A 24,772-nucleotide genomic window follows, 5' to 3' on the forward strand; every position below is an offset into this window, starting at 1 on the left:
GATCTTTTTCCTGTGCCTGTCCCAATATTTATCAGAGTATTGTGGAAAAATTGGAAGTGCATTGAAGAAAAACTTTCAGAGATTTTGGCTAATACGTTTTTCCCTTTATATACGGTATTATGTATATATTTATAAGTTATTTGTATTAAAAATATGTAACCTATGTCCACACTAACATTTCTTAGAGTGTTGTACAAAACTTTGAAGTAAACTGGTCCACAGCTTTTGGAGATTTTTGCTAACAACTTTTCCCCTGTATGTATTTTTAAGTTGTATATTAAAAATATATAGCATATATCCCTCTCAATGTTTACGAGAGTATTCCATAAAATTTTGCAGTAAGTTAGCCAAGAACTTTTTGGAAAACAACTTTTCCTATTTATATATCATGTATATATTTATATAACATATATACATATTAAAAAATTTGTAATCTATGTCTGTCTGAAAGTTTGTTAGAGTATTGTGTAAAAATTTGAAGTAAATTCGTCAAAAACTTTTTGAGAATTTTGCTATCGATGTTAAATAAGTCTTGTCTTTATACAGTAATGTAGGTATAGATTTAAGTTTCATTGCTACACTGAGGATATCTGCTTCTTAGTTTCTCATGCTGGCAGCTGTTCTTCAGTCAAATTCTGGAGTATTTACTTCATCTTCTTTGACGAAAACCATGTTTAGTAAATCCACTTTAGTGGCACTCTCATTGGTAACGTTACTGTGCAGTGAAGGTATTGATTATGTCTTGCCACTGATGTGCATTAAAAATGACCAGAATCTCTTAAGATTTTCTGCCAGATTGTGAGACAGAGTTTTGCTTTGGAATCTATTAAAAATCGTATTGCATTGAAGTATGTGGTAAATTTCTAGCTTCTGTAACAAATCGCCTAACTTGGAGCTTTTGCATTATTTTAAATTTGGCACATTCGTTTCATTGCTCCTGTGACAGTGTTCTGATCTATTCTATTTGCTATGTTGTCTCTTATTAATATATTTAATATAAAGCTCCCAAGTAATGTCAATAATATTTCTTTTAATTAAAGCCGCATCTGGTCTACAAGCACATGCTTAGTTTGAAAGGAGTGGGGCCTGTTTCTTAAGACAATATTTAAGAATATCTTTTAGATAACATTATCTAGACATGATTTCTGCCTGGTAGATTTATTGTAAGGTGCAGCCTAAACTAGTTGCCTATGATTAAGGGAACAGAAATGGAATAACTTTAGAGTATCCAGCAGAAAGCTAGTTTTAGAATCAATCACAATTATGCCAGATTAATGATTCAAAAACTAAAATTTTATCCTTGTTATATCTGATTAAGTAAATTAACAGATTATTTATATGTTTCACATATGGTTTGGTATCATAAGACATTCAGTATTATATACTTCAGTCTCAGGTCACACAAATTATATGACATCCATTCTCCAACTTTCAGCAGGTCACCATCAGATGATTGGAATACATCACATAGTTAGTTGCTGCACTTTGAAGAATTACTAAGTAACATATTCATAACATCTGCTAATGCTTTGTTAAGAAGTTGAACTCTCTACGTACGTGTGGCCTTAGGCGGAAATGTATAATAGAAACATTTAGTTTACAGCACCATCGCTGTGCTCCTCCAAGATAGTAAGCCTAGTCTGTGTAACTTTGATAACAGTTCTGATAGCTTGGTATATGGATACAATACAAGACTTCCTTTTAAGGTAGTGTTCAGCCAGAGCTTTAGTTTCCCCCTCTTGTACTAAATATTTAACAGCTATTATATTGCTGTTATGACAATGGTGTAACCTGCCTTGGACGGACCCTGTTGTGGGGCCATTTTACCTGAATGTTGCAAAGCTCAAATGGAGGGTAAAGATTTTTCACAAAAGAAACAAAAAATCTTATTTTGAATAAAATAAATATTTATTGATTAAGTATAGGTTACATAGCTAAGTAATTAGTAACGGCTAATACTCATAGGAGCCAAGTTAGCCAAACAATTCAAATATATATTTTCTCGCCTTTTTTTCAGCAAACTTACTCATTAAATCATCCATAGCTGAAGACGATTTTAGTTTTTAGAGATGTTCTGCCTCTTTAGACAGCACTGAGAAGTCTGAAAGCCGTTCTTGGTTCATAGAAGTCCTAAGATAGTTTTTAATAAGTTTAAATTCGAAAACGTCTTTCAGTTGTTTCAGTTGTTATAGCAAGGGTCAACAATTGAAAACATGCTGTTATTATCTATGGAAAACTGGATGCATGGCTATTGAATGTAATCAGTAATCATTCCATGAGTTCCTTAATGGAATGGATTTTCTGAATTTCAGTTTTTAAGCACATTTTCAAAGAAATTAATTGTTATACAGATCCAATTACGTGTCTTTATTTTATTTAACAGTCAGTTTTCCCACTTCCTTTTTTATTATTTCACTTGAAAATGAGGAAATTTCTCCAACTGTAATACTTTGAATCTATTACTAAGGCTAAGGTCACAGATATTTGGAAATCTTTGTTTAGTTTGAGAAATTAATGTACCTAAACAGCAATAGTACACATTGACTTTGAAGATCGATTCTGTGTCTGAAATTCTCTCATCTCCTGATAACTCATCAAAATATCGCTTTGTTATATTCCGTCTTTTATTTCTGAAAACAGTTGTCACCCACCACTCTTTTGCTAGTTCTCTGGACTCTCTTGAAAACCATGGAATGAATCCTAATTTCTTATTTCGCTCAAGTCTATTCAGAACATTACTTAGTAAAATACTAGCTTTCTGCATGTTATTATTTTCATGCTGTAGAGCCTTAGAAACTGGATTAACGATTCCAAATGATGAATTTAAAAAGGTGACAATCACTACAGGGTGTTACAAAAAGGTACAGCCAAACTTTCAGGAAACATTCCTCACACACAAAGAAAGAAAATATGTTATGTGGACATGTGTCCGGAAACACTTACTTTCCGTGTTAGAGCTCATTTTATTACTTCTCTTCAAATCACAGTAATCATGGAATGGAAACACACAGCAACAGAATGTACCAGCGTGACTTCAAACACTTTGTTACAGGAAATGTTCAAAATGTCCTCCGTTAGTGAGGATACATGCATCCACCCTCCGCCGCACGGAATGCCTGATGTGCTGATGCAACCCTGGAGAATGGCGTATTGTATCACAGCCGTCCACAATATGAGCACGAAGAGTCTCTACATTTGGTACCGGGTTTGCGTAGACAAGAGCTTTCAAATGCCCCCATAAATGAAAGTCAAAAGGGTTGAGGTCAGGAGAGCGTGGTGCCCATGGAATTGGTCCGCCTCTACCAATCCATCAGTCACCAAATCTGTTGTTGAGAAGCATACGAACACTTCGACTGAAATGTGCAGGAGCTCCATCGTGCATGAATCAGATGTTGTGTCATACTTACAAAGGCACATGTTCTAGCAGCACAGGTAGAGTATACCGTATGAAATCATGATAACATGCGCCATTGAGCGTAGGTGGAAGAACGAAACTAAAATTAGCTCTAACATGCAAATTAAGCGTTTCCGGACACATGTCCACATAACATCTTTTCTTTATTTGTGTGTGAGGAATGTTTCCTGAAAGTTTGGCCATACCTTTTTGTAACACCCTGTATAAAATCATAGTTCTCCACAATATTAATTATACTTTTACACTCATCTTTTTTAGCGGAAATTAAATTTATCTGGTACAAAGTTTTCATTTTTAATGAATAATTTTTCTTTATAGCCAGTAAAGCATCATGTCTTGAAGACCATCCAGTAGCACATTGCACCTTAAGGGTAATTTTATATTTTACATATTTATCATTACTTCACACTGATATCATTGTATACTATTGTTAAAAAAGGTATATATATATTTTCCAAGTAATCCAGAAAATTGACACATTAGAAAAATGTCCCACACCATCATTTAAAATCAAATTTAATGCATGTGCAACACATCGAATATAATCAGAATTCTACGCATTTTCCTTTATAAGGGCTTGCAAAGGTCCCGAGTTTGGGCCTTGGTCCGGCACAGAGTTTTAATCTGCCAGAAAGTTTCAGATCAGCACACACTCCACTGCATAGTGAAAATCTCATTCTTCATACACTCCTGACATAATATTTGCTCCATCGTAACTCTGCCCTCTACATTTGGACAAATTAATTCCATATTGTTTTACAGTATTAAAAATTCCAGTTTTAAGCCCTTCTGCACTACTATCATCTACTGATATAAATCCCAAAAAGGAAATACAGACGTTAATTTCCTTAGGCGCATGATCATCATTTTTGCTATCGAGATGTATCGAAAAACTACAGACATTTGGTCTGTTTTTAAGAGACTAAATACTTGCCAGAAATTGCGGTTTTTTCATTTCTAAAACAATATTTTCTGTAACTCCAGTAGCAAGTTAATTAACAATTTCATTTTGAATAGTGCGGCTCAAGTAATTTATTGCATATTTTGGCATTAAAAGAAGTTTTTTTAAAAACAGGTTCAAAATTCGATAGTAAACATAAAATTGATATGAAATTTCCAGATACAGAATTATGGCCTTTTAAAGGTAAAATGCATGAAGCTAAAGTAATTATGACATTAATAACACCATGCAATACATCTTGCCACAAATTAATTTTACTATGGATTTTATTTTGGAGTAAGTATCAGTGACATTACCCTGTAACCAATTATTAACAGATAGAGCACATTAATAGGCTGCTGTGAGCTTTCATGATCAGATCTATATTGTAAAACATTGCTTATAGCTGAAACACTGCTAACCCATGTGGAGGAGTATGATTTGCTTTGACCATCTGCAGACAACTAACAAAAGTAACAATACAGTTTATTTAAAATATTAGAATAACATAGCTATGGCCTTGAACTTTTTATACCATCCTTCCTGAAATATGAGTAATGATAGACTGAAAAACATTGTTTGGTTTCTGGATCCATTGGGAACATTTGTTGTGATTTAAATGAGTCATATCTAAAAATTATTTTTCATCCTCAGTAAGGCTGTCACCAAAATTTCCTCTATCTGAAGAAGATATATTATGATATTCCTCAGACTTATTAAGGTATTCAGTTAGGGTTTCTTCTATTTCCCCAACCTCCAGCAGTGATTGTGTTTCAGATTAATCTAAAAATAAAATAAAGTAAAATTAATGTTGAGAATTTTTGGAAATTATTCAAACTGTATGGTTAAGAAATCAATTAAACAAATCTTTAATTTTTTAAATAAATTTATGAACCAGTCACTGCAAACCCAGATTCTTTCACAGGCTTCCTTGATGAGGTGGAAAGTTAAAGCAGGCCATATTTCATGGGTTGTTCAGTCTTAAAATCACTGCAGTGTGGGGAGTGTAAGGTCCAGAAGGCAGATGAACAACAGGGTGGTGCAAGGAGTGAAACATATAGGCCTAATTTGCGCCAGTTTATTCAATGCAAGAAAAACTCAAACACACGTCACACTCAACACACACACACACACACACACACACACACACACACACACTCACTCACCAACACACTCACACACACTCACTCACCAACACACTCACACACATGCACACACACATATGCCATTTTCATATCATGTTGCATGACTATTACAGTGGAGATTCAACAAATACAAGTGAAATTTTGTGGAAGCAATTTCTTTGTAGAGTCACTGATATTCGTATGTGGTGTATTTTTCTGTCAAAGAATATGACATTAAAGTAAGCAGTTCTGATACTGATATTTAAAAAACATTACTTATTAAACTTATACAATCCTGGTTCATGCCTTGAGGCACTGAAAAACTAATACATAATGTGCCGGGACAACTTGCTCACCCAGCTACTAATATTAGAAATTCAGCTTAGCAATGAACAAAGCATAAGTAGTACTGCAGCACAGCACAAATGATCACTGCATAGATTGGCTGATGTTTCAAAGCATGAAAGGTTCAAAGCATCACGCTTGAGATTCCCTTAGAACATATGGGGGTTGTCAAAATGTGAATAAAATAGTGGAGTACAGGGCTTAATTTTGGCAGAAACACACCGGAATGGCGTTTCGTCATCTCTGAGGAAAGATTTGTTTGGTCCTGAGTAGATCAAGTCTCCACAGAGATTGGAAGTAGCACACTTATTTTAAAACGTAATGTAAAATACAATTCGCTGTTGCACCAGCACTGGTGAACGTTATAGTGATTGGCTGTGTGTTAGCAATTTGTTTGCGAAAGCAATCCACACGAATATCAATTTGCCATAGCTGCAAAAACTGCAGTGTGCATTGACTGGTTTCTCTGTATTTGTGCTCTTCCTATTTGCATTCCTCTGTGAGTGTGTTGGATATCGAGAGATATTTCTGTTCGGTCATGTTACACTTCTGTAAAGTGTTCCTTATGTACTTATACTGTAATGTTCCTGTCCTTTTTCGACGTAAAACGTGCATTTCTTTTCTCTTGTGAGCTGTTTTTTCATTCTCTCCATTTGTGGCAAATGAATGTTGTAATAAATGCTATGTAAGCATATTGACCTATGATGTTTTCCAAGGCACATCAGGATTAGAAACAAATATTTGTAGTTGCTCTAAGACGAAATTAATGATCTTGGGGAATGTGTAACCAGCATAGTCAACACATCGAATGTACCATCCCGGAATTTATATCGCTGAATCAGACTTTTCGTCTAACCTATAATCCATAAATTCATCGATATTACTCTAAAAATTCGATTATCATCTTTACTTACAAAGAAATTTTCCCAAGGAACTTTTGTTTTGTTATTGGAGGTATCAGCTCTCATTTTGTTTTCATTATGTGTGACAAAGCGCAAATATCTGTAAAACATACATGCTGATAATCGCAGCTCCTGACCTACAATACGTTAGAAACGAATCAACAATGGGTAGTTAGCTGTGTAGTTACATGTCTCGCATTCATTTCGGAAAAAATTACCGAATCGTTGGAATTTTGTGTTAAAATGTATATTAATTACGCTTGGGACTGAAAAAGAGTTCGTAATTTGCCTGAACCGAAAAAATATACTATTAGAACTAATGTATTCCTATAAGGGCCAAATTTTTTTCGCGTTAAACATGAGTTCGTCTTGAGTGATTTCGTGCTAACAAGGTCAAACAGTGATAGCGTACTATATCGGTTAAAATTTTATATTTTATAAAATCCATATTGATTTAATTTTCATTGCCCTTTCCATACAAGATGTGTTGGCTGGAAGAGATCTCTTCCTGATATAATCTCACTGTTGTAAACAAATTTAATGTATCACCTTCCTGTTAATTGTGTATGGCAAAAATTTATTTAATTAATACACTCTGCACAATGTGTGTAAAATTAAACATCCATATACCATATGTGGGAAAACTTGTGTACATAAAATTATGGAATGTATTTTATTATAATGGTTTGTACTGCATGTTTACAAATCTAGTGAACACGCTGATCGCATGTATTTACCTAGTGCATTTCCGTGACGACGTGTAATGATACTCATAAGTCCTATGTCACACAGCGAGGAACCCTATATGACGTGAAATATATTATAAATCAGAAGTATTTTTTTCCGTGGAGATAGATACGTTTCTAGTACTTACCATTGCAAACGAAATCACTCACAGAATCTGACTTCTGAAAAAATGAAGAAATATTGGGCAATTTGTTTATAACTTACTTCTTCTTCCGTTTATCTCTTCTTTTCATAGCTCCACCGGGGTAATCTCTCTTTCTTTCACTCATTTCTTTCACAATTAAACTTATTAACGAACAAATAATCACTAAATCTACAACGTTTGAACATCATAAACCGCGTGCACAGATTGAAATAAACGCGTATAGAATTATCTCATTGAACTGAAAGGATAGATACCGAAATCATTGTTGTCTGCTGACGTGCGCCGCGGGAAATCTGAGACGTTCAGTGTTGCCAACATTTGGCCGCCCGATTAATTAAGTGTTTAGGGCAAGGCCTATGACTTAAGCGTTCACCTTAAGCGAGATTGCGGAAAACATTTTACGAATGGACCCCGTATCATTGACATGGCTGATGCAGCAGTATCTTAAGGTTAAGAACAATTGTAACTTGTATTGATACACTTCATTTTCTATACTTTATCAGTCATAATCAATTAAAATATCAAAACCAACTGGACCACACTTCTTGTACTTGTTTTCCTTAAGCCAATGCTCATTCACACATGTTATACCCCACTGCAATATTTCTAATATTGGATATTTATTCCTTATTTATTATACATGACTGTGGGAAAAAGCTATAATTTAATGAAACTGAAGCACTCATTCTGACCTGCAAGAAAGGCGACTTAGTATTTAAAAAAAAAAAAAAACAATAGCCGCGGAGGACGTAGATCTCTGGTGGACCACACTTTCTCCTGAAAAAAAAACTTCTCATTTAGTCAAGTAAAGCCCGGTCCACACGCAACGATCTGTCTGCGCAGACATCGGCGCAGATGTCTGTACATGCAAAAGATCGCTGCAAATGTGGTGTGTTCACACGACACAAACCCCAATCTACTACTCGCCCGCCATCTGTCGGTGTAGAAAGGAAATATTAGTGGCAAGCGACTGCGCTACCCGTAAACGTCAAAAATTTAATTCAGTTATTTTGAAATATAGAAATGGAGGAAGTTCTGTTGTGGTCTGTGTTCGCAACCTGTGTTGCAAAAAACATTCAGACCAACCGCAGGAAACAAAGAAAGCGGTCAAAATGGTGTAGACAGTGGCTGCTAAAGCGAAAGCAGTTTTCTCACGTAAATTTACTGCGAGATTTGAAGGGCGAACCTTAAGAAAGCCAAGCAGATCAAAATACCATAGCGTTGGCTGGTGTACTTGATCTACTCCTACTTCAGATCTTTTAGATTTCTGAACTTTGGATAACTCTTTTCGGTAAACAGTTCGCAAAGAATTTTTTTTTTTAAATTCTGTTTGCCGAGGCGTCAACTGCTCGCAATTTTTCAATTAGAGCATTGTATGGTGCTGTCTTTTTGTATCTGTCACTATATTCTTTACTTTTAATCTTCCACAAACATGGGTGGTTTCTATATATTTCAATGAATTCACTGACAAACTCTCGAGAACACTGACGAGTGTCAGCCATTTTAATGCCCTGTGCGCATAAATACAAACACTAGACTGAGCAAACAGCTGTTTCGGGCCAGATTTGCGGCGATCTCCTGTCCACACGCTCCAACTTGTCTGCGCAGATGCGGTTTGAACCCACAGATTTGAGAGGTTTCGCTCAAACCTCCAACTCCAACTTCCAGGTTTGCACACATCTCAGGCTGGTGCAAATCTTCTGTCCACACGCAACGATCTGTCTGCGCAGATGTGATGTGCGCAGACATTTGCGCAGACAGATCGTTGTGTGTGGACGGGCCTTAAGCACTTCTCATTCCGGTAATAGTTACATGTGATATAATACAAAGCGGGAGTCTAATGCCGTTAGGTCTGCAATACGACTCATCCGTGTACAAATGCCAGCAATCCGCGCCACATGCATAGTCGTGACCCTTCCAAGAATTATATATTTGGCGATAATAAATAAATTGGTTTAAATAAAACTAAATTTTTAAAAAGAATATAGTAATAAACATTTTCAATAAGCGGTTTTCTGACGGGCTCTATTTGTAACCACACTATGGCATTTCATTATACGGAGAATCTCTGGAATAGTTTCTGTCTCAGAATCATATGGTTGCCTGAGTGTTTAATTAATGACAAGAAAATCTGTGTGTTTTTGTTCGTAAGTGAAACGGCAAAAATAAATAATTATTTTTAACCATTAATGGAAAAAGTCGTGAACGTTAGTGTTACTGGTTAGTATGCTGTGTATATTCACGCTAAATAAAATCTAGTTTGTGTGTTGACATTTCGCTAGAGGAATATCGTGTAATCAACCTGTTTTGTCAACCACAATAAAAAAATAAAATAAAATAAAGACGGTAGTTCAGTCGCTAGTTACCTTTTGCGCCAGTATAATCATGGATTTGTAAGGTATTATTGCGAAGTCCTTTATACGAAACGTATGTTCACAGGATTATAACTTAGTGTGAAGTCACAAAGGAAGCGGAGATGCTTCATTCCGAAGAGGGAAAAATAAAGCAGTATTTGTCAAAGGTAATAAATTTTTTGTCACTTTGCGAGTGTAAGTCGTACCTTAAGAAACATAAAACCATCAGCTGTGTATAATGGATATGACTCAATTGTTTCAATATTTTGTAAATATTTCCCATGTTGTTAACGATTTGACTTTGTTTTAAATGTTAAGAGTTATGTAGTGTCTCCACCAGTTCTCATATCTGGGTACATTTTTCATAGTTAACGTTCTAGGTTTATTCATATCCACCGTAAGCTGCTCAGTTAAAATACTAACATAGTTTATTTTCAAAGAAATATTACTTAATCATAAATGAGTGGAAGTTGGTAGGATGAAGTTCATAATCCAAATGTTGACTGTGTGACTGCCGTTGGAGAACAGGTGTGAATACTTTCAACAGGACCACAGTATGATAAAAAGATTTCTTCACTTCACATATTTATTTATTTGTCTGTCAGTTTCTGTGTGTCCTTGCAAGCCATAGCTGAGTCAGTATATAATTTTCGGGCTGCTGATTAGAAAATTTATAAACAAAAATATTAATCACATGAGAAAGAAACAAGCTTATAGGCTACAAATAAACAACAACTTACAGAGAAAAGTTTTTATTTATTTAGTATCCATTTTTGAGTATAGAAATGTAATTGGTTGTATCAATTAGCTTACATACATGCATACATGTGTAAAACTATATACATATTAAGAGAAATATATAGTGGTATATGGTAGGCCATTACTGTAGCACCATAATTAATTCAAAAACAAACATTATGTTATACATACAACATTAATGAATCAACATTAGTCTTAAAGATCATCTTTAGGACACATTTAAAATTCTAGTATTGTCTACAACGTATTTTGCCCAAAGCAGTTTAATGTAGTGTTTCTCTGTGCACTAAGTGTTCATGATGCGCATAATGCAAAGAAGTTCTCTGCAAAATAGACTCAGTGTACCACAAGGAAACCTTTCAGCAGAGATTTGAGAACCGTATGTTTATCTGTCTTTTTTTCTGCTGTACTTGAAGCCTACTGAAAATGAAACATGAATAGTGAACTCCTTCCTGTACAATGCTTAAGGAAATGTTACCCATGTGCGACCATTTTTCTGTCTTACATTCATGGACTAAATATTGCAGTTTCTTCTAAATGAATGTTGTAAGCAGCAAAATCAAGGGAAGACAGTGTTCGAATTCAAAGACATTCAAACACCAGCCTACACAAAGTTGGCAAACTCACATCATGGATCATTCTGCCCACCGTTTTCTGGGATAGGAAAATTCTTGGTAAGTGCACTGAGTTGCCCCAAAATATATTACCACTTGAGATAATAGAGTGAAAGTAAGCAAAGAAAACAATCATTTTTATCTGTTTTCCATCTTTCCTGTAGTTGCCCTGAATTTGTGGAGATATGTACTGTTTATACAACTAAATTAAGGCAGTTTGTTTATTGCCGTAAGCGTTTCACTTTTTTTATTTGGGAAGCATCATCAGTGGCCTGAAATACATGTTTCCTTTTATACATACAATAAGTGTATTACGTGGTAGATATAATATGCTGCTATGGTACATTTTGTCGTGTTTTTGTCATGCTTTTTAGCTTAGAAGCAACTTTTGTAGCACAAGTTCCATATTCCGAACGATACGTTCACAATATGGAACTTGGGCTACAGAAGTTGCATCTAACCGAAAAACAAGATAAAAACATGACAAAGTGTAATAGAGCAGCATATTATATCTACTACATAATACGTTTATTTTATGTGCAAAAGGAAACATTTGTTTCAGGCCACTGATGATGCTCCCCAAATAAAAGAAGCGAAACACGTATGGCAATAAACAAACTGCCTTCATTTAGTTGCATAGATGGTACATACCTCCACGAAAGAAAACTATCCTTTGTGGTTGTGTCAGAGTGGAGATTGTCATAATGAAGATAGCAAATATTCTTGTACATAGTACTTCCCAGATAGCTTTCCATCTACCCTCAGATCAAGAATTTAAAATGGTCTTCTTTACCGACTGACACATTGGGATGATTAAATTTCACATTTACAAGAGTACTGTGTCATAAACTATATGCTTTGCGTTTTGTTGTAGTTGAGTGTTAAGCTGTTCTTTGAAAGCTGTCTGCTGATTTTACCACCTAACCTATTATCTGCAATATATCTTATACATTTTGTTCCACATCTTTCACACTGACACTTGTCATTTTCTTCTTCTTTCAAAAGACTAAGCCTGGTCTCTGCAGCCACAGCTTCCTCTCTTCAGTTGTCCCCATCACCTCCATCTGTGAAGAACATCCCATCTCGGTAAACATCTCTTTTAAATAGGATGTCTCTGATCTTACCTTCATTTTCTTCCATATGATCTTGCCCTCAGAAATGTTTTATAAAAGAATATCATATATGATTAAGTGTCCAGTGGATTTTGCTGTATTTCATGTAGAACCACTTAATTCATTTCTTTATCCCTCTAGCTAGTTCTTGTAATTTTCCTTCACAACTTCATTTTGTCATCTTCGATGTGCACAAGATTTCTCGAGCTTTGCCAACCGCCAGGTTTCACATATGTATGTTGGGACAGCTTTCCCAAGCACCAGGTTTCATGTTCGTATGGCAGGACACTCCATACAAAAGTGTTTATGAAGCTTTTATTAGTGTCGAATCTGTTCTGCTTCTTTAGCAGAAGGTTCTTCTTATTTTGGAAGGCACTCTTTGCCTGTCCTTTTCTTGTCTTGATTTCCTTGTGACATCTAGTGTTTCCCTCTGCATTCCTACCGAGATAGGCCTAGTGAAATTTTGTTACTACCTCAAGTTGCTCACAGCTTACTCTTGTGTCAGTCTTATTTCAGTCTCCTTTCTTACCTATGACCATGACTTCTATCTTCTTTGCATTTATTTGTATTTGTAGTTTTTGTTAATTCTTTGAGACCTTAAGCATTTTATTTACTTCTTTCTCTGCTTCTGCCACTCTTGCAGTGTCACTGGAAAATCTGACACAGTGAATATGTATACCATTAATTTTGATTCCAATCATCTTTTCTTTCATTGTTTTTAGTGTCTCCTTGATGAACATATCAAACAAATAAGGTGATTTGCTCCTGTTTTACTGTCAATATCCATTTCACCAGTTTCACTTTCATAAATACTTGTAATTAGTCATCTGTCCTTCCAGTCATGCCCTACTTTGCTCAGTGCTTTAAGTAATAACTTCAATCAACCATATCGAATTCCTGTTCTAGTTCAGTTAACTGCAGTATATGTTTTTCTGTTTACTTCAAAATTGGACTTTGTTTCAGATTGCTTCCCTTGATCCTTTCCGTGCTGTGAAGCAAAATTGATCATTGGCTAAGTTGCAATCTATTTTCTTTGTAAATCTTTCTCTTTATTCACAGTAGTACATCTGATGCATCTGACAGAAGGGCTGGTGCATCTGACAGACGGTCTTTTTTAATATGTCTGCTTGTGTCTGTATATGTGTGGATGGATATGTGTGTGTGTGCGAGTGTATACCCGTCCTTTTTTCCCCCTAAGGTAAGTCTTTCCGCTCCCGGGACTGGAATGACTCCTTACCCTCTCCCTTAAAACCCACATCCTTTCGTCTTTCCCTCTCCTTCCCTCTTTCCTGATGAGGCAACAGTTTGTTGCGAAAGCTTGGATTTTGTGTGTATGTTTGTGTTCGTTTGTGTGTCTGTCGACCTGCCAGCACTTTCATTTGGTAAGTCACATCATCTTTGTTTTTAGGTATATTTTTCCTTCGTGGAATGTTTCCTTCTATTATAACTATATATATATATATATATATATATATAAATAGAGGGAAACATTCCACGTAGGAAAAATATATCTAAAAACAATTTGCTGGCAATTGTCCTTTTTATGAGAGTGATGCTGACATCAAGGCATCATAGCTCCTACAGCCTTGTCTGACTATTCAACTGCTATATGATTCCCCCTCCCCCAGATGGGAGCAAATCGGTGGAGCAAAGATATCTATTCTATTCACGATTAGGTTAGGATGAAGGAAAGTTTTGTTGTGAGTAGGGAAAGCCAACTAATGTGTCACAACAATCTCTCTCTCTCTCTCTCTCTTTTTTTTTATTTGCATTGTGTATTATATTGCTACTATTACCCTCATGGGGGGGGGGGCTGTATTTTTCATCTGTTAGCTGATATCTTCAAGTTTTTAACAGGTTTCATGTTCTTAATTAAGGATATCATCATCTACATAACCTACCCCTGTGGTGATTCAGTTAGTTTTATTTTTTCCTCTGTTGGCCGATATCTTCAAGTTTTTGATTGGTTTCATGTTCTTAAGAAAGGATATCCTCATCCACATCTCCTACCCCTGTGGTGATCCAGTTAGTTTGTTGGTTTTTGTTTTGTTGATGTTTTGTGTTGTTAATGATGTCATCCATTCATCATTCCTTATGGCTCGCATATCTGCCATATAAATGATGTCATTGGTCTGTCAGCTTGTAAACGCATTGTTTATTAATCCTGGAATGTGTGGCCTACTATTCTCTCTTTTTGATTCCAATATAAGGTTAAACAGCTAGCCTGTTGCACATAAACATTAGGTGTACATTGACCTAGATTTTGACACTTATTACGGGTGGCTTCATCAGAATGAACAGTTGATAAATCGTAAAATTACATTGCTAAGAAGCAGTAGTCAGAATTTTGAGCAGCTATGCCCAAGTCAAAGGTAAAACAAAACACTGCAGCTTTTGCCACATTTACCCAGCTGGGAACATCATCAGACTGATCTTTTTGATTCATTCTTTGTTACCATTTTTTTCTCATTAACTGTTCGCAATATGTTTTTCATTCTTTACTTGATCATTGCATCTGATCTGCAACAGTCTCCTGTAACAGCACATTTCAGTGGCTTCTGATCATTTCATTTATGTCTTTCCCATTGTTCACATTTTACGGTCATACCACCCTATGCCTAAACATTGCTTTTAATTAAGTTTGTTTGGTCTCAGTTTTTATGTTTTTGGATTTTAACTGCTGTTTCTTTTTATAGAAATCCCCTGCTACTTTGCCTTCTTGTATCTTCATTCTTCATCTGTTCTATTTCCGATGCAGTAAAATTCATCTTCTTCCACAGTCATGCCCAAGTTGGACACTGAGTCATCCAGCATGTCCATCTGTTGTGCACACTTTTGTCTCAGGTTGCTTTTAGTTTAGGTTCATACTGTAATGATCAGTTGGCATATGTTTCATTTCATTAAGCATCTAACTCACTTCCTGTCACACTTGTATGTTATATATGTATGTTACAAGTGGATCATGTAAATTTTTTCATCAAGAGTCGTTTATATCTCTCAGTGCCTCCACAATACACAAATTAAATGTCAGCTCTGACAATAAGCAACTCAGCCTCACATCTTTCGTGATTTTGGCATTTTTTTTAAACATTCAGTCAGTGCTGACTACTCCAGTGAGATTTGCCTAGAGAAAATGGACTAGCTTGCAGCCGTGAGCTATGTGCTCATTTTCAGTTGAACTAATTTCTTATGTGCAACTATAAATCTTTTGCAAGCATTGTTTCCAATTTCTCGACCCATTTTGAGCCTCCATTACCCAATCACTTTTTTTAGCAGGTGTTGAAAATACCACTTCAGTTGTAAATTTCTTTACTTTCACATGGCCGGTTTCGGACTGTTATAAGCCCATCTTCAGGTGTTGTAGCTGCGCTGTGGTCTCCGAGTGTCGCGTGTACCAGGTGCGGTGTGCTGCCTATGAGCTCAGAACAGCGACTACCCTACCAAACTTTGTCTGTAAAAAAGATTTCCTGTGCCATATCCTCAAACACCCCAAAATTTCCACTACACCCAAGAATTAGCCATGAAAGAGCAACCCCCTTGTCACACAGAATCATCCATGAAGTGAGGTACATCCTACACAAGATCCTTTCCATCTCTCCTAAAGCGATGTTCCATCTCTCACCCAACCTGCACTACATCGTAATCCATCCCTATGCCACTCCCATCCCACCCCCCAGGCACAGGAATCATATGCTTCCCCTCCACGACTAGGGAGGGATATATCCTTGCAACATATTGTTTGCTCCCTTATTCATTCTGGGCTACATCTCTGGTAGCTCACATTCCCCATATCCTGCACCAGCAGTTCCCCCTCCCTCCATGATGTTACCCCCTCCCAGTTCATTCTGCTTTTCAGTGAACTGCCTCCTGTAATGTCTGAAAAAGTAACATATGTATTATAAACTTGGATTAAATTTATTAGCCTGTATGTAGCCCATATCGTAATCTATAATTGGCTGAAGCATGATATGTGATAATAAATATTTTGTTTGATTTACATATATCATTATTGCAACTTCTTTATTTCATGGCCTTCATTGGACCACTTTAGTCGATTATACAAGGGTTTATACATGGAGTAGTTATTATTTGGTAACCCTGTTCAATTCAGTAATATTTCAGTAATATGATTCAATAATACAGTGATTATATAAAGGATTGTTATAATTTATTGCTATATAAAGTTTATGCTCTTCTGTCTACCCAGAATTTCTTCATTCTTTCAATCTTTTTTTCACACCTCCTATAGTTCTTCTACTGATCTTCATTCGTATTATGTTTATGTTCATTGCCGTACTCAGGTTTTGTCTGTTTTGCTTATTAGGTCATCTACTGTAGTTGGTGTTCTCTTATGTCTTCATTAATTTCTGTAATCCATTTAATGTTGCTCTTAATATTCCACCATTTTTATATTATTATCTTGATAATTATGTTTTTTACTGTTCTAATAAGATGTTCAATGAATGAGATGCGTTTCTTCCTGATCACACTCTCTAACTATTCTATTTCATTGCATAGTATTTCATTTAAAACTATTCTTCATTGTGCATGTAGCCTACCTGATGTTTGTTTATGCATGTCCTACTTATTGTTTAATCTGTCTTGAGTATTTGTCAATTTCTGCTATATTAGTTCTTTTGATGACAGTTTGAGCTGCTACATAAAACTGTTTTACAGTGTCTTAATTTTTCATCAATCAATAGGCTTTCTTTGCTGTACATGCTTTTGGCAATGTAAATTGCTTTGTTCAGTTTTTATTGTGTTTTGCAATATTGGTTTCTCACTTATATTGTATGTCATTATTTCACCTAAATATTTAAACTTAACAACGATTTTGATTTCCTGTTCTTTTATTGTAATTTTGTTTGCAAGTGGTGGATCAGTTAGTGTAATCTCTCTCTCTCTCTCTCTCTCTCTCTCTCTCTCTCTCTCTCGCACACACACACACACACACACACACACACACACACACACACACACACATTTTCTTTTAAATGCCATTCTGAGTGTGATTGTCTGTGATATTTCTTGTAGCAGTTTAACTTGTTGTCTGGTTTCTTGAACATTTTTGGCCAAGGAGATCAAGATCATCAGCAAATCCCAAGCAGTTTGAACTTGTATAATTTTGTGCTCTTCCAATCCTTTGGATTATCCTTGTGCCATTCTCTCATTATAGAGGGTGTCTTATTTAATCGTCATTAGATGCATTTTCTCTGGTGTTTCTGAAGATATCTGTAATTTTGTTTTTGCAGTGTGTACCAGATACCAGCCCAAACAAATGTAGCCTGTCACGTATTTCACATGACACCCAGTGTTAATGGAATGTGTCAGTTTGTTTCCTGTTACAAACAGAATAGTTTTCAAAGTGGAATTTTATGTGCCCATTCGGTTAAGCGATTCCAAATGAGTCAAGTGTGATATTCATTTTATCAATATGTATTAACAGTGATAGTTAAACACATAGAATAACCAGTACTCTAGCAGCTACAGCAGCACCCTGACCTGCCATGCAGCAGCACTGTTCAAACACTGCTGGAGTAAAAATATTGCATTAGACAAATTTGGGACCACTCTGCGGGCACATAAAATTCCATTTTAAAAATCATTTTGTTTTTAATGGGAAAGAAACCAATGCACTCTGTCAACACTGGATGTGGCATGAAAGATGTGATGAACAGTATTTGTTTGGACTAGCTCCAACTACATATAGCAAAAACTGAATTGCAAATATGTGCCAAAACATCAAAGAAAATGAGCCTGATGACCGTTAATGAGGGACATTCAATATATTCTAGTGCACAGTTGAGTAGTAATGGTGATAGGCAGTAACACTGTCTTAAGTCTGTTTTTATGGGGAATGGTTCAGAAATTTCTCGTCTAAATTTGACTTTTGATTTGGTATTGGTTAGAGTAAGTTGTATTAGTTTAATTAGTTTTAGAGAAGTGGTAGCTTTCTTAAAATTTTTAATGCTGAAGGTCTGTTAAGACAGTCATATGCCATCTTAAAAGTCTGCAAATGTTACTAAAAGAGATTTGTTCCATTTTCTGTAGTGTGCCATAATTACGTTTAAACTAATGATCTGATCTGCACAGCTTCTCCATGGTCTGACACATCCCAGATATTCTTCTAACTCCTATACTAGTTGTTCCGTGATTCTTCCCTATAAGATTTTGGATAAAATCTTGTATGTGCAGTCTAGCAGAACGATTCCTCTGTAGTTTTCCAGATTGCTCTTATCTCCTTCCTTGTTTATTAGGTGAATGGTGGCTGTGATCCAATGTTCTGGGTATTGTTCTGTTATCCAAACTTTTGTTAGAGCCATTTGCATGGAGTACTTAATTGCATCACTTATATATTTCCACATAAAAAAAAGAAAAAAAACTTATCATCTCCAAATGCCTTACAATTATTTTCTAGTTTTTGGAAAGTTAGAGGGTCAAATTTGTGGAGTTTAGTTTTTATCAGGATATTTACATTGATTTGTAAGAGTTCTTTACATTTTATAAGTTTATTAAATGCTTTTGCCATGATTTCAGTATTTTCTGTGTTACAGTGTGCCATTCTTCCCATCTTCATCCTTTAGTATTTGCGTGGGAGGCTCATGCTGTTGTTGTTTCCCAAAAGTTTTGTAGTAGTTTCTGAAATTGGTTTTGTTGTTGTTATCTTATATAAAATTTATTATGTCTTTATGAATTCCTCTTTTGAGTCTCTTAATGTTTTGAGTGAATCTTTTCCTTTCATTTTGAGGTTGATGGCATTTTTTTGTCTTGGAAGCTTTAATCATGACTGGTGTCTTTCTTCATGGAATTTTTTATTTTCTGGTGTTCAAGGGAGATAGATTCTTGGCCTGGTTTTGAGACTTTGTACCAGTTCTCCTAGATCATCTGTCAATTGAATGGTGTGTGTTACTTTTTGATATTTGTCATTTTTCATTAGCTGATGTGGGTTGTAGCTCCCATTCGTTTTTATTGATTTTTCCATTCTTTCCCTGTGATATACCGAATTTGATTTTTATTTTAACTAAGTAGTGGCCTGAGTCTATATCTACATTTCCAAATACTTTTAATGTTGTAAGTTTCCTTACAAAATTTTTTATATATACAGACATGTTCTAGCTGCCATTCTCCCTTCCTCCAATCTGTATATTTCCACATTTTAAGCTTAGACTTCCTCTTGAAGTACCAAGTGAGAAGGCACTGTGGTTAGCACACTGGACTTGCATTTGGGAGGACAATGGCTCAAACCTCCAGCCATCGTGATTATTTAGGTTTTCCATGATTTCCCTAAATCGCTTCAGGCAAATGCCAGGATGGTTCTTTTGAAAGGGCACAGCTGACTTCCTTTCCCATCCTTCCCTAATCCAATGGTACCAAAGACCTCACTGTTTGGTCCCCTGCCCCAAAGCAACCAACCAACCTCTTGAAATATGTTGATTTAGATAGATGTTGTGTTCTTTGCAGAGTTCTAAGAGTCTTTGGTCATTCTTGTTTGTAAAGTTATGTGAGCTTCATTTTCCAATTGTCTTTATATTTTTTTTTTATTTTCCCAATTAGGCATTGAATTCTCCCAATAAGATTTTCACATTTTTTTTTTATTTATCTATTCATGGTTTGTTTGATAAGGTCCCAAAATTTACCTTCATTTTCCTTTGTTTTTGTTAGATATTTTATTCATTTGTTGGAGAATGAAGATTTATTATTGTGTAAGTTTTGTTCATTGTTTAAAAGTTACAGTTCTTTGTGGTATTGCTTGACAAGCAGTTACTGAATCTGTTATTTTTATATTTACTTCAAATCCTGTTCCAAATTGGGGCATTCCTTCAATGCCCTTTTCCCTGGTTTCATATTATAAACTGTGTATCCTTGTGGTTCAAACGGCTCTTCTATTTTGTCTCTCATTTCTTGGAGCCCTCCTATTAAAACATTTTGTAGATTAGGTGCAAGTTGGACTGTGGTACTTTGCTAGCCAACGAATCCCAGCACAAAAATAAGATTGCCCTAATAGATTTTGATGTGTAGCATAGCCCAAAATACACACTAATCATCACAGTATCCTATTTGTATGTCTTATTTCCAATTTTAGTGAAAATTCTGGTGATCTGGCGAAATTCTAGCCTTATGTAACAAAGTACATGCAAACTTCATTTACTATCTGTACAAAATTATGAACTAGAATCTCATTCTCTACCTACATCTCACTCACGATTCACCATGTTGACTTCATATGATTCATCATGTGAGCCACTGCCAGTAACAGCACACAATGGAAAAGCCTCTGGGAGCATAAACACACTTTTGCCGCTTAGATATTTAAGATGAACTGTAACATGTGACTATCAGTTCAGGTTTCTATCAATATAGACATCTAAAAATTTAGAATGTTCTGTTACATTTATTGATTTGCCCTCATGCATTATTTCCATAGATGTAGTCAGGTTTTGTACAGTAGGCCACCTGAATAGCAGGTGTTGTTGTTCACATAAATTCAGTGAAAGTCCAGATGTAGAGAACCAGTATTTATATTTTTGAGTGTTGGAACTACTCTTTATCAAGCCTGATTGTAACACTTGCATCATCAGCAAAGTGAACAGTTTCTGTTTCATGGATATATGATGGAAAATCCTTTGGATATAAGAATAGCATAGTATCAATCTCTATGGTACAGCTGTATTGGTTATTCCCCTGAAGGTTCTGTTTTATTGTATAAATCCCCCCAGAGGTTCTTAAAGCAACATTCTGCATCCACAAAATTAGACAGGATGTAAAAAAAAATGATAAGATCAGTTAGATCACTGATGCTGTAATATTTGAGATTTTCTGGAAGAATTCTGTGAACTGCACAATCAAAATGCTTTTGACAAGTAACAGAAAATAGCTGTTGTGGTAGTATATTGTCATTCTGATTTTATGTGATTTGACTCTTGAATTGAAAACTGGCCTGTTCTTAGAGAGCCCATTAAAAACCCAATTTTAAACTGACTTGGTGTCTTATTTTGAAACAGGTGTGTTATGATTCTTATGTGCATGCTATTTTCAGTACAATCAAGGAGGAGGTATGCAGTGACACTTGTTGGTAACTATTAACATCTACCGTGCCATGTTTGTTGTAAACATTTGGATATTTCAGTGTAGATGGAAATATCCCTTGTGATAGTGATGTATTGCATCTGTAACTGAATGCATTGCTTGTATGTGAGAAACAAGGTTTTAGTACTAAAAGATATTACTTACTCATTGAGAGTTTTCGATTATGAGGCAGAACATGGATTAACTTTGATTTGTCTGTATGTATGTGGCATTGCTTCTTGCGTATATTCTATTGCTTTATCACTTGTAGTACCCCTGTCAAACATCTCAGATACTTCAGGGAAGTGATTCTTGAATACAGTGGCTGCTTGACTGCTATAATTTATTTAGCTTTTTCTTTAATGACAATGTTCTCACGTTCTTTCAGCGATTTCCTGTTTCTTCTTATATAAGTATTGGTTGTATCGATTGACATTGTTGTCATAGGATACTAATGGTTAGTTATAATTAAACTTTCCCTATTAAACTCATTATAACATGTAAACTAATTACCGCAAGAGTACTAAACTTGGTAGCATTAATGTCCAGAGTATGGGGTGCATGATTTACATGTGTCACAGCGCCACCGTCCAGTTCCAACTATGGCTACCGGGTACTGTGATGAGTCATTGAATATCGGCGGTTGAAAGGATTACAGAAGGGTCCTCTTTCTCCACGTGCTGTGAGGAACATGATGAAGAAGCAGTTTTTGACATCACTGAGCAACAGTCATACAATAACTTTTAAATGAACATACCGCCATTTGACTGTATTGTTGTCTATGTAATTACCACCCAGGTTTCAGCCTTTTATGCCATGTTCAAGCTGTTGAGTTTGTCATTAACATATACTGCAGGACATCAAGCTCAAAATTAAGCTAATGATGAGAAAGTTTGAATCAACTCAAGAACTGGACATCACTACACAGAGAGGCTGATGACCGGCTGCACCACAGGTGGTTGATGAAATCACTGTTGCTATAGCAGACAACACTGTGCACAATTCCTGATCGTCAGGCAGTGCGCCTACTGTGTCATAACAGTTGAACATTCTATGATCCACTGTATGGAAGGTGCTTCGAATCATTCTCAAATGGTATCCATACAAGATCCGAATCATACAGCAGCTTGCACCACAGGACACACGACAACATGTTGACTTCACTCTCCAATTTCTCGCGAGGATTGAAGTTGACAAGGCCTAGCCCTGGATAATCCTATGGACAGACAAAGCTCATTTTTCTCTGGGAGTGCAGTGAACACAGAGAATTGGTGAATGCGGGGCTCCTCACCTCGAATCACTGTGCATGAAATTCCTCTGTATGGTGAATGTGTCACTATATGGTGCGGCTTCACAGCTGCATTCATTATTGGCCCATTGTTTAGAACAGGATGGCATTCAAGGACCAAGGATGTGCAGCGTGTCTGGCCAGCATTACTGTGATATGCTTCGCCAGCAGGAGAGAGACACATTGAACTGAAATGTTTTCATGCAAAATGGGGCACCACTGCACATTTCTCATGAAGTTTACCTGCTTCTCTGAAACACACTTGGAAATGATTAAATTATTCCTATTGCTTGGCTGGCATAGTCACCTGATATCACTCCCTGTGATTTCTGGTTGGGGGGCTACCTGGAGGACTGGGTTTACCAGGGGAACATTCACACATGTACTGATCTGAAGCACAGCATATCAAGAGAAGTAGCCAGCATACCTATGGACATGCTTCGTTCTGCTGTGCATAATGCAATCCTGTGCTTTCAGACTCTTCTGGACACTGATGAGTGTCATATTGAGCCCCTTTTGTATCAGTAATGGTATCAGTATGTAATGGTATGATGTACTGTAGCAGCACATTAAAAGTGTTTCAGCTGAATTCATTCTGCATCATTATTGCCCTTCCTCAGGTCCTTGACATTAATGCTACCAAGTTTGGTACTCTTACAGTAATTAGTTTCCATGTTGTAATGTGTTAAATAGGGAAAGTTTAATTATAACCACCTGGTACTTTACTGGATTTAGTGAAGTGTACAACCCAACACGTCTGCCCATTTAAAGGAAGTTGCCAATCTCTGTGCCACCTGAAAATCATATTAAAATCTTACCCAATATTTGTGCAATGTTTTTCAAATAGTACTTAATTTTAAGTAACTACACAATTTGCAAAAAGTCCGAGGTTGCTATTAATATTGTCTGCCAGATCATTGCGACATAACATGAACAGCATTGGTTATGATTCCCTCCCTTGGGGCACACTTCGCTTTTGTCAGTGACTCCCCATTGAAGGTAACATGTTATTTCCTCCCTACCAACATATCCTGTATCGAGTCACAAATTGTGTTTGATATCTCATATGATAGTAGTTTTGTTAAAAAATGTTGGTGTGGTACCGAGTCAGATGCTTTTCAGAAGTCAAGAAATAGAACATTCAGCATTCACTCGATTGCCTTGATCCATGGCTTTCAGGATGCCATTTGACAAAAGTTTGATGTGAAACCCGTGCTAATTTGTATGAAGGTCATTTTGATCGAGCTCAAAATTTGCGCTAGAAAAATGCAACAGATGGATTTCACTGACATTGGACAGTAGTTTTGTGGATCACTTCTGCTAACCTCCATATAGGTGGCCGTGACCTGTGCTTACTTCAAACTGCTGGACGAAACAGTTTGTTCAAGGGATCTATAGTGTGTAAATAGAGATATAATTGGACCCTAGAATATTGTTTAATTTTAACGAATTTAACTGTTTCTCATGAATTTAACTGTTTCTCAGGCACTAAACTTTCACTTTGCTACCCTCAGTTTCTATTCCTGTACATCTGTGAGCATCTTGACACTACTCTGGTGCCACTGACATCCTTCATATATGACTAGAATTTCTTAGGTTTTGTGAGAGATCTTTCAATAAGATCCTGCTATCGTAGTAAATAGGCTTCACATCCCCCCCAGGGGGTCCACAACTCTTTTGTGGATACGTGCGTAGCGAGCACGGGACCCCGAGCTAATGTGGCCTTCCTTCCTTTCCGGGCTGCATACCTTCCCATTCCGCATCCTTCCCCATCCCTATCTTCGCCCCTCCTCCCCTCACCTCTGGCTCTTTCCTTCTCTTTCTCCCCATCTGGGAGTATGGTTTGTGCCTACGTCCGGAGACGGACGCCCGTAAATGTACTGCATTTCTTGCCTTCCTTGCTTTTATGTCTTCTTCCTTCCTTTGTCTTTCTCTGTCTTCTTCCTTCCTTTGTCCTTCTC

General features: G+C 36.3%; 1 protein-coding gene across 4 annotated transcripts in view; it reads left to right on the forward strand.

Annotated features, from left to right (window-relative positions):
* The first annotated feature begins 9,670 nt into the window (after positions 1 to 9,670).
* LOC126184835 (tumor susceptibility gene 101 protein) overlaps positions 9,671 to 24,772 on the forward strand; it is a 157,710-nt gene continuing 142,608 nt past the window's right edge. For all 4 annotated transcript variants that reach the window (XM_049927428.1, XM_049927439.1, XM_049927448.1 and 1 more), the window contains exons 1-2: positions 9,671 to 9,838; positions 10,058 to 10,139. In XM_049927428.1, the coding sequence (XP_049783385.1) occupies positions 10,095 to 10,139 (45 nt within the window). In that variant the 5' untranslated portion in view covers positions 9,671 to 9,838; positions 10,058 to 10,094. The remainder of the gene's footprint in view (positions 9,839 to 10,057; positions 10,140 to 24,772) is intronic.

This window comes from Schistocerca cancellata, chromosome 1 (assembly GCF_023864275.1).
Source record: "Schistocerca cancellata isolate TAMUIC-IGC-003103 chromosome 1, iqSchCanc2.1, whole genome shotgun sequence".
Lineage (NCBI taxonomy): Eukaryota > Metazoa > Arthropoda > Insecta > Orthoptera > Acrididae > Schistocerca > Schistocerca cancellata.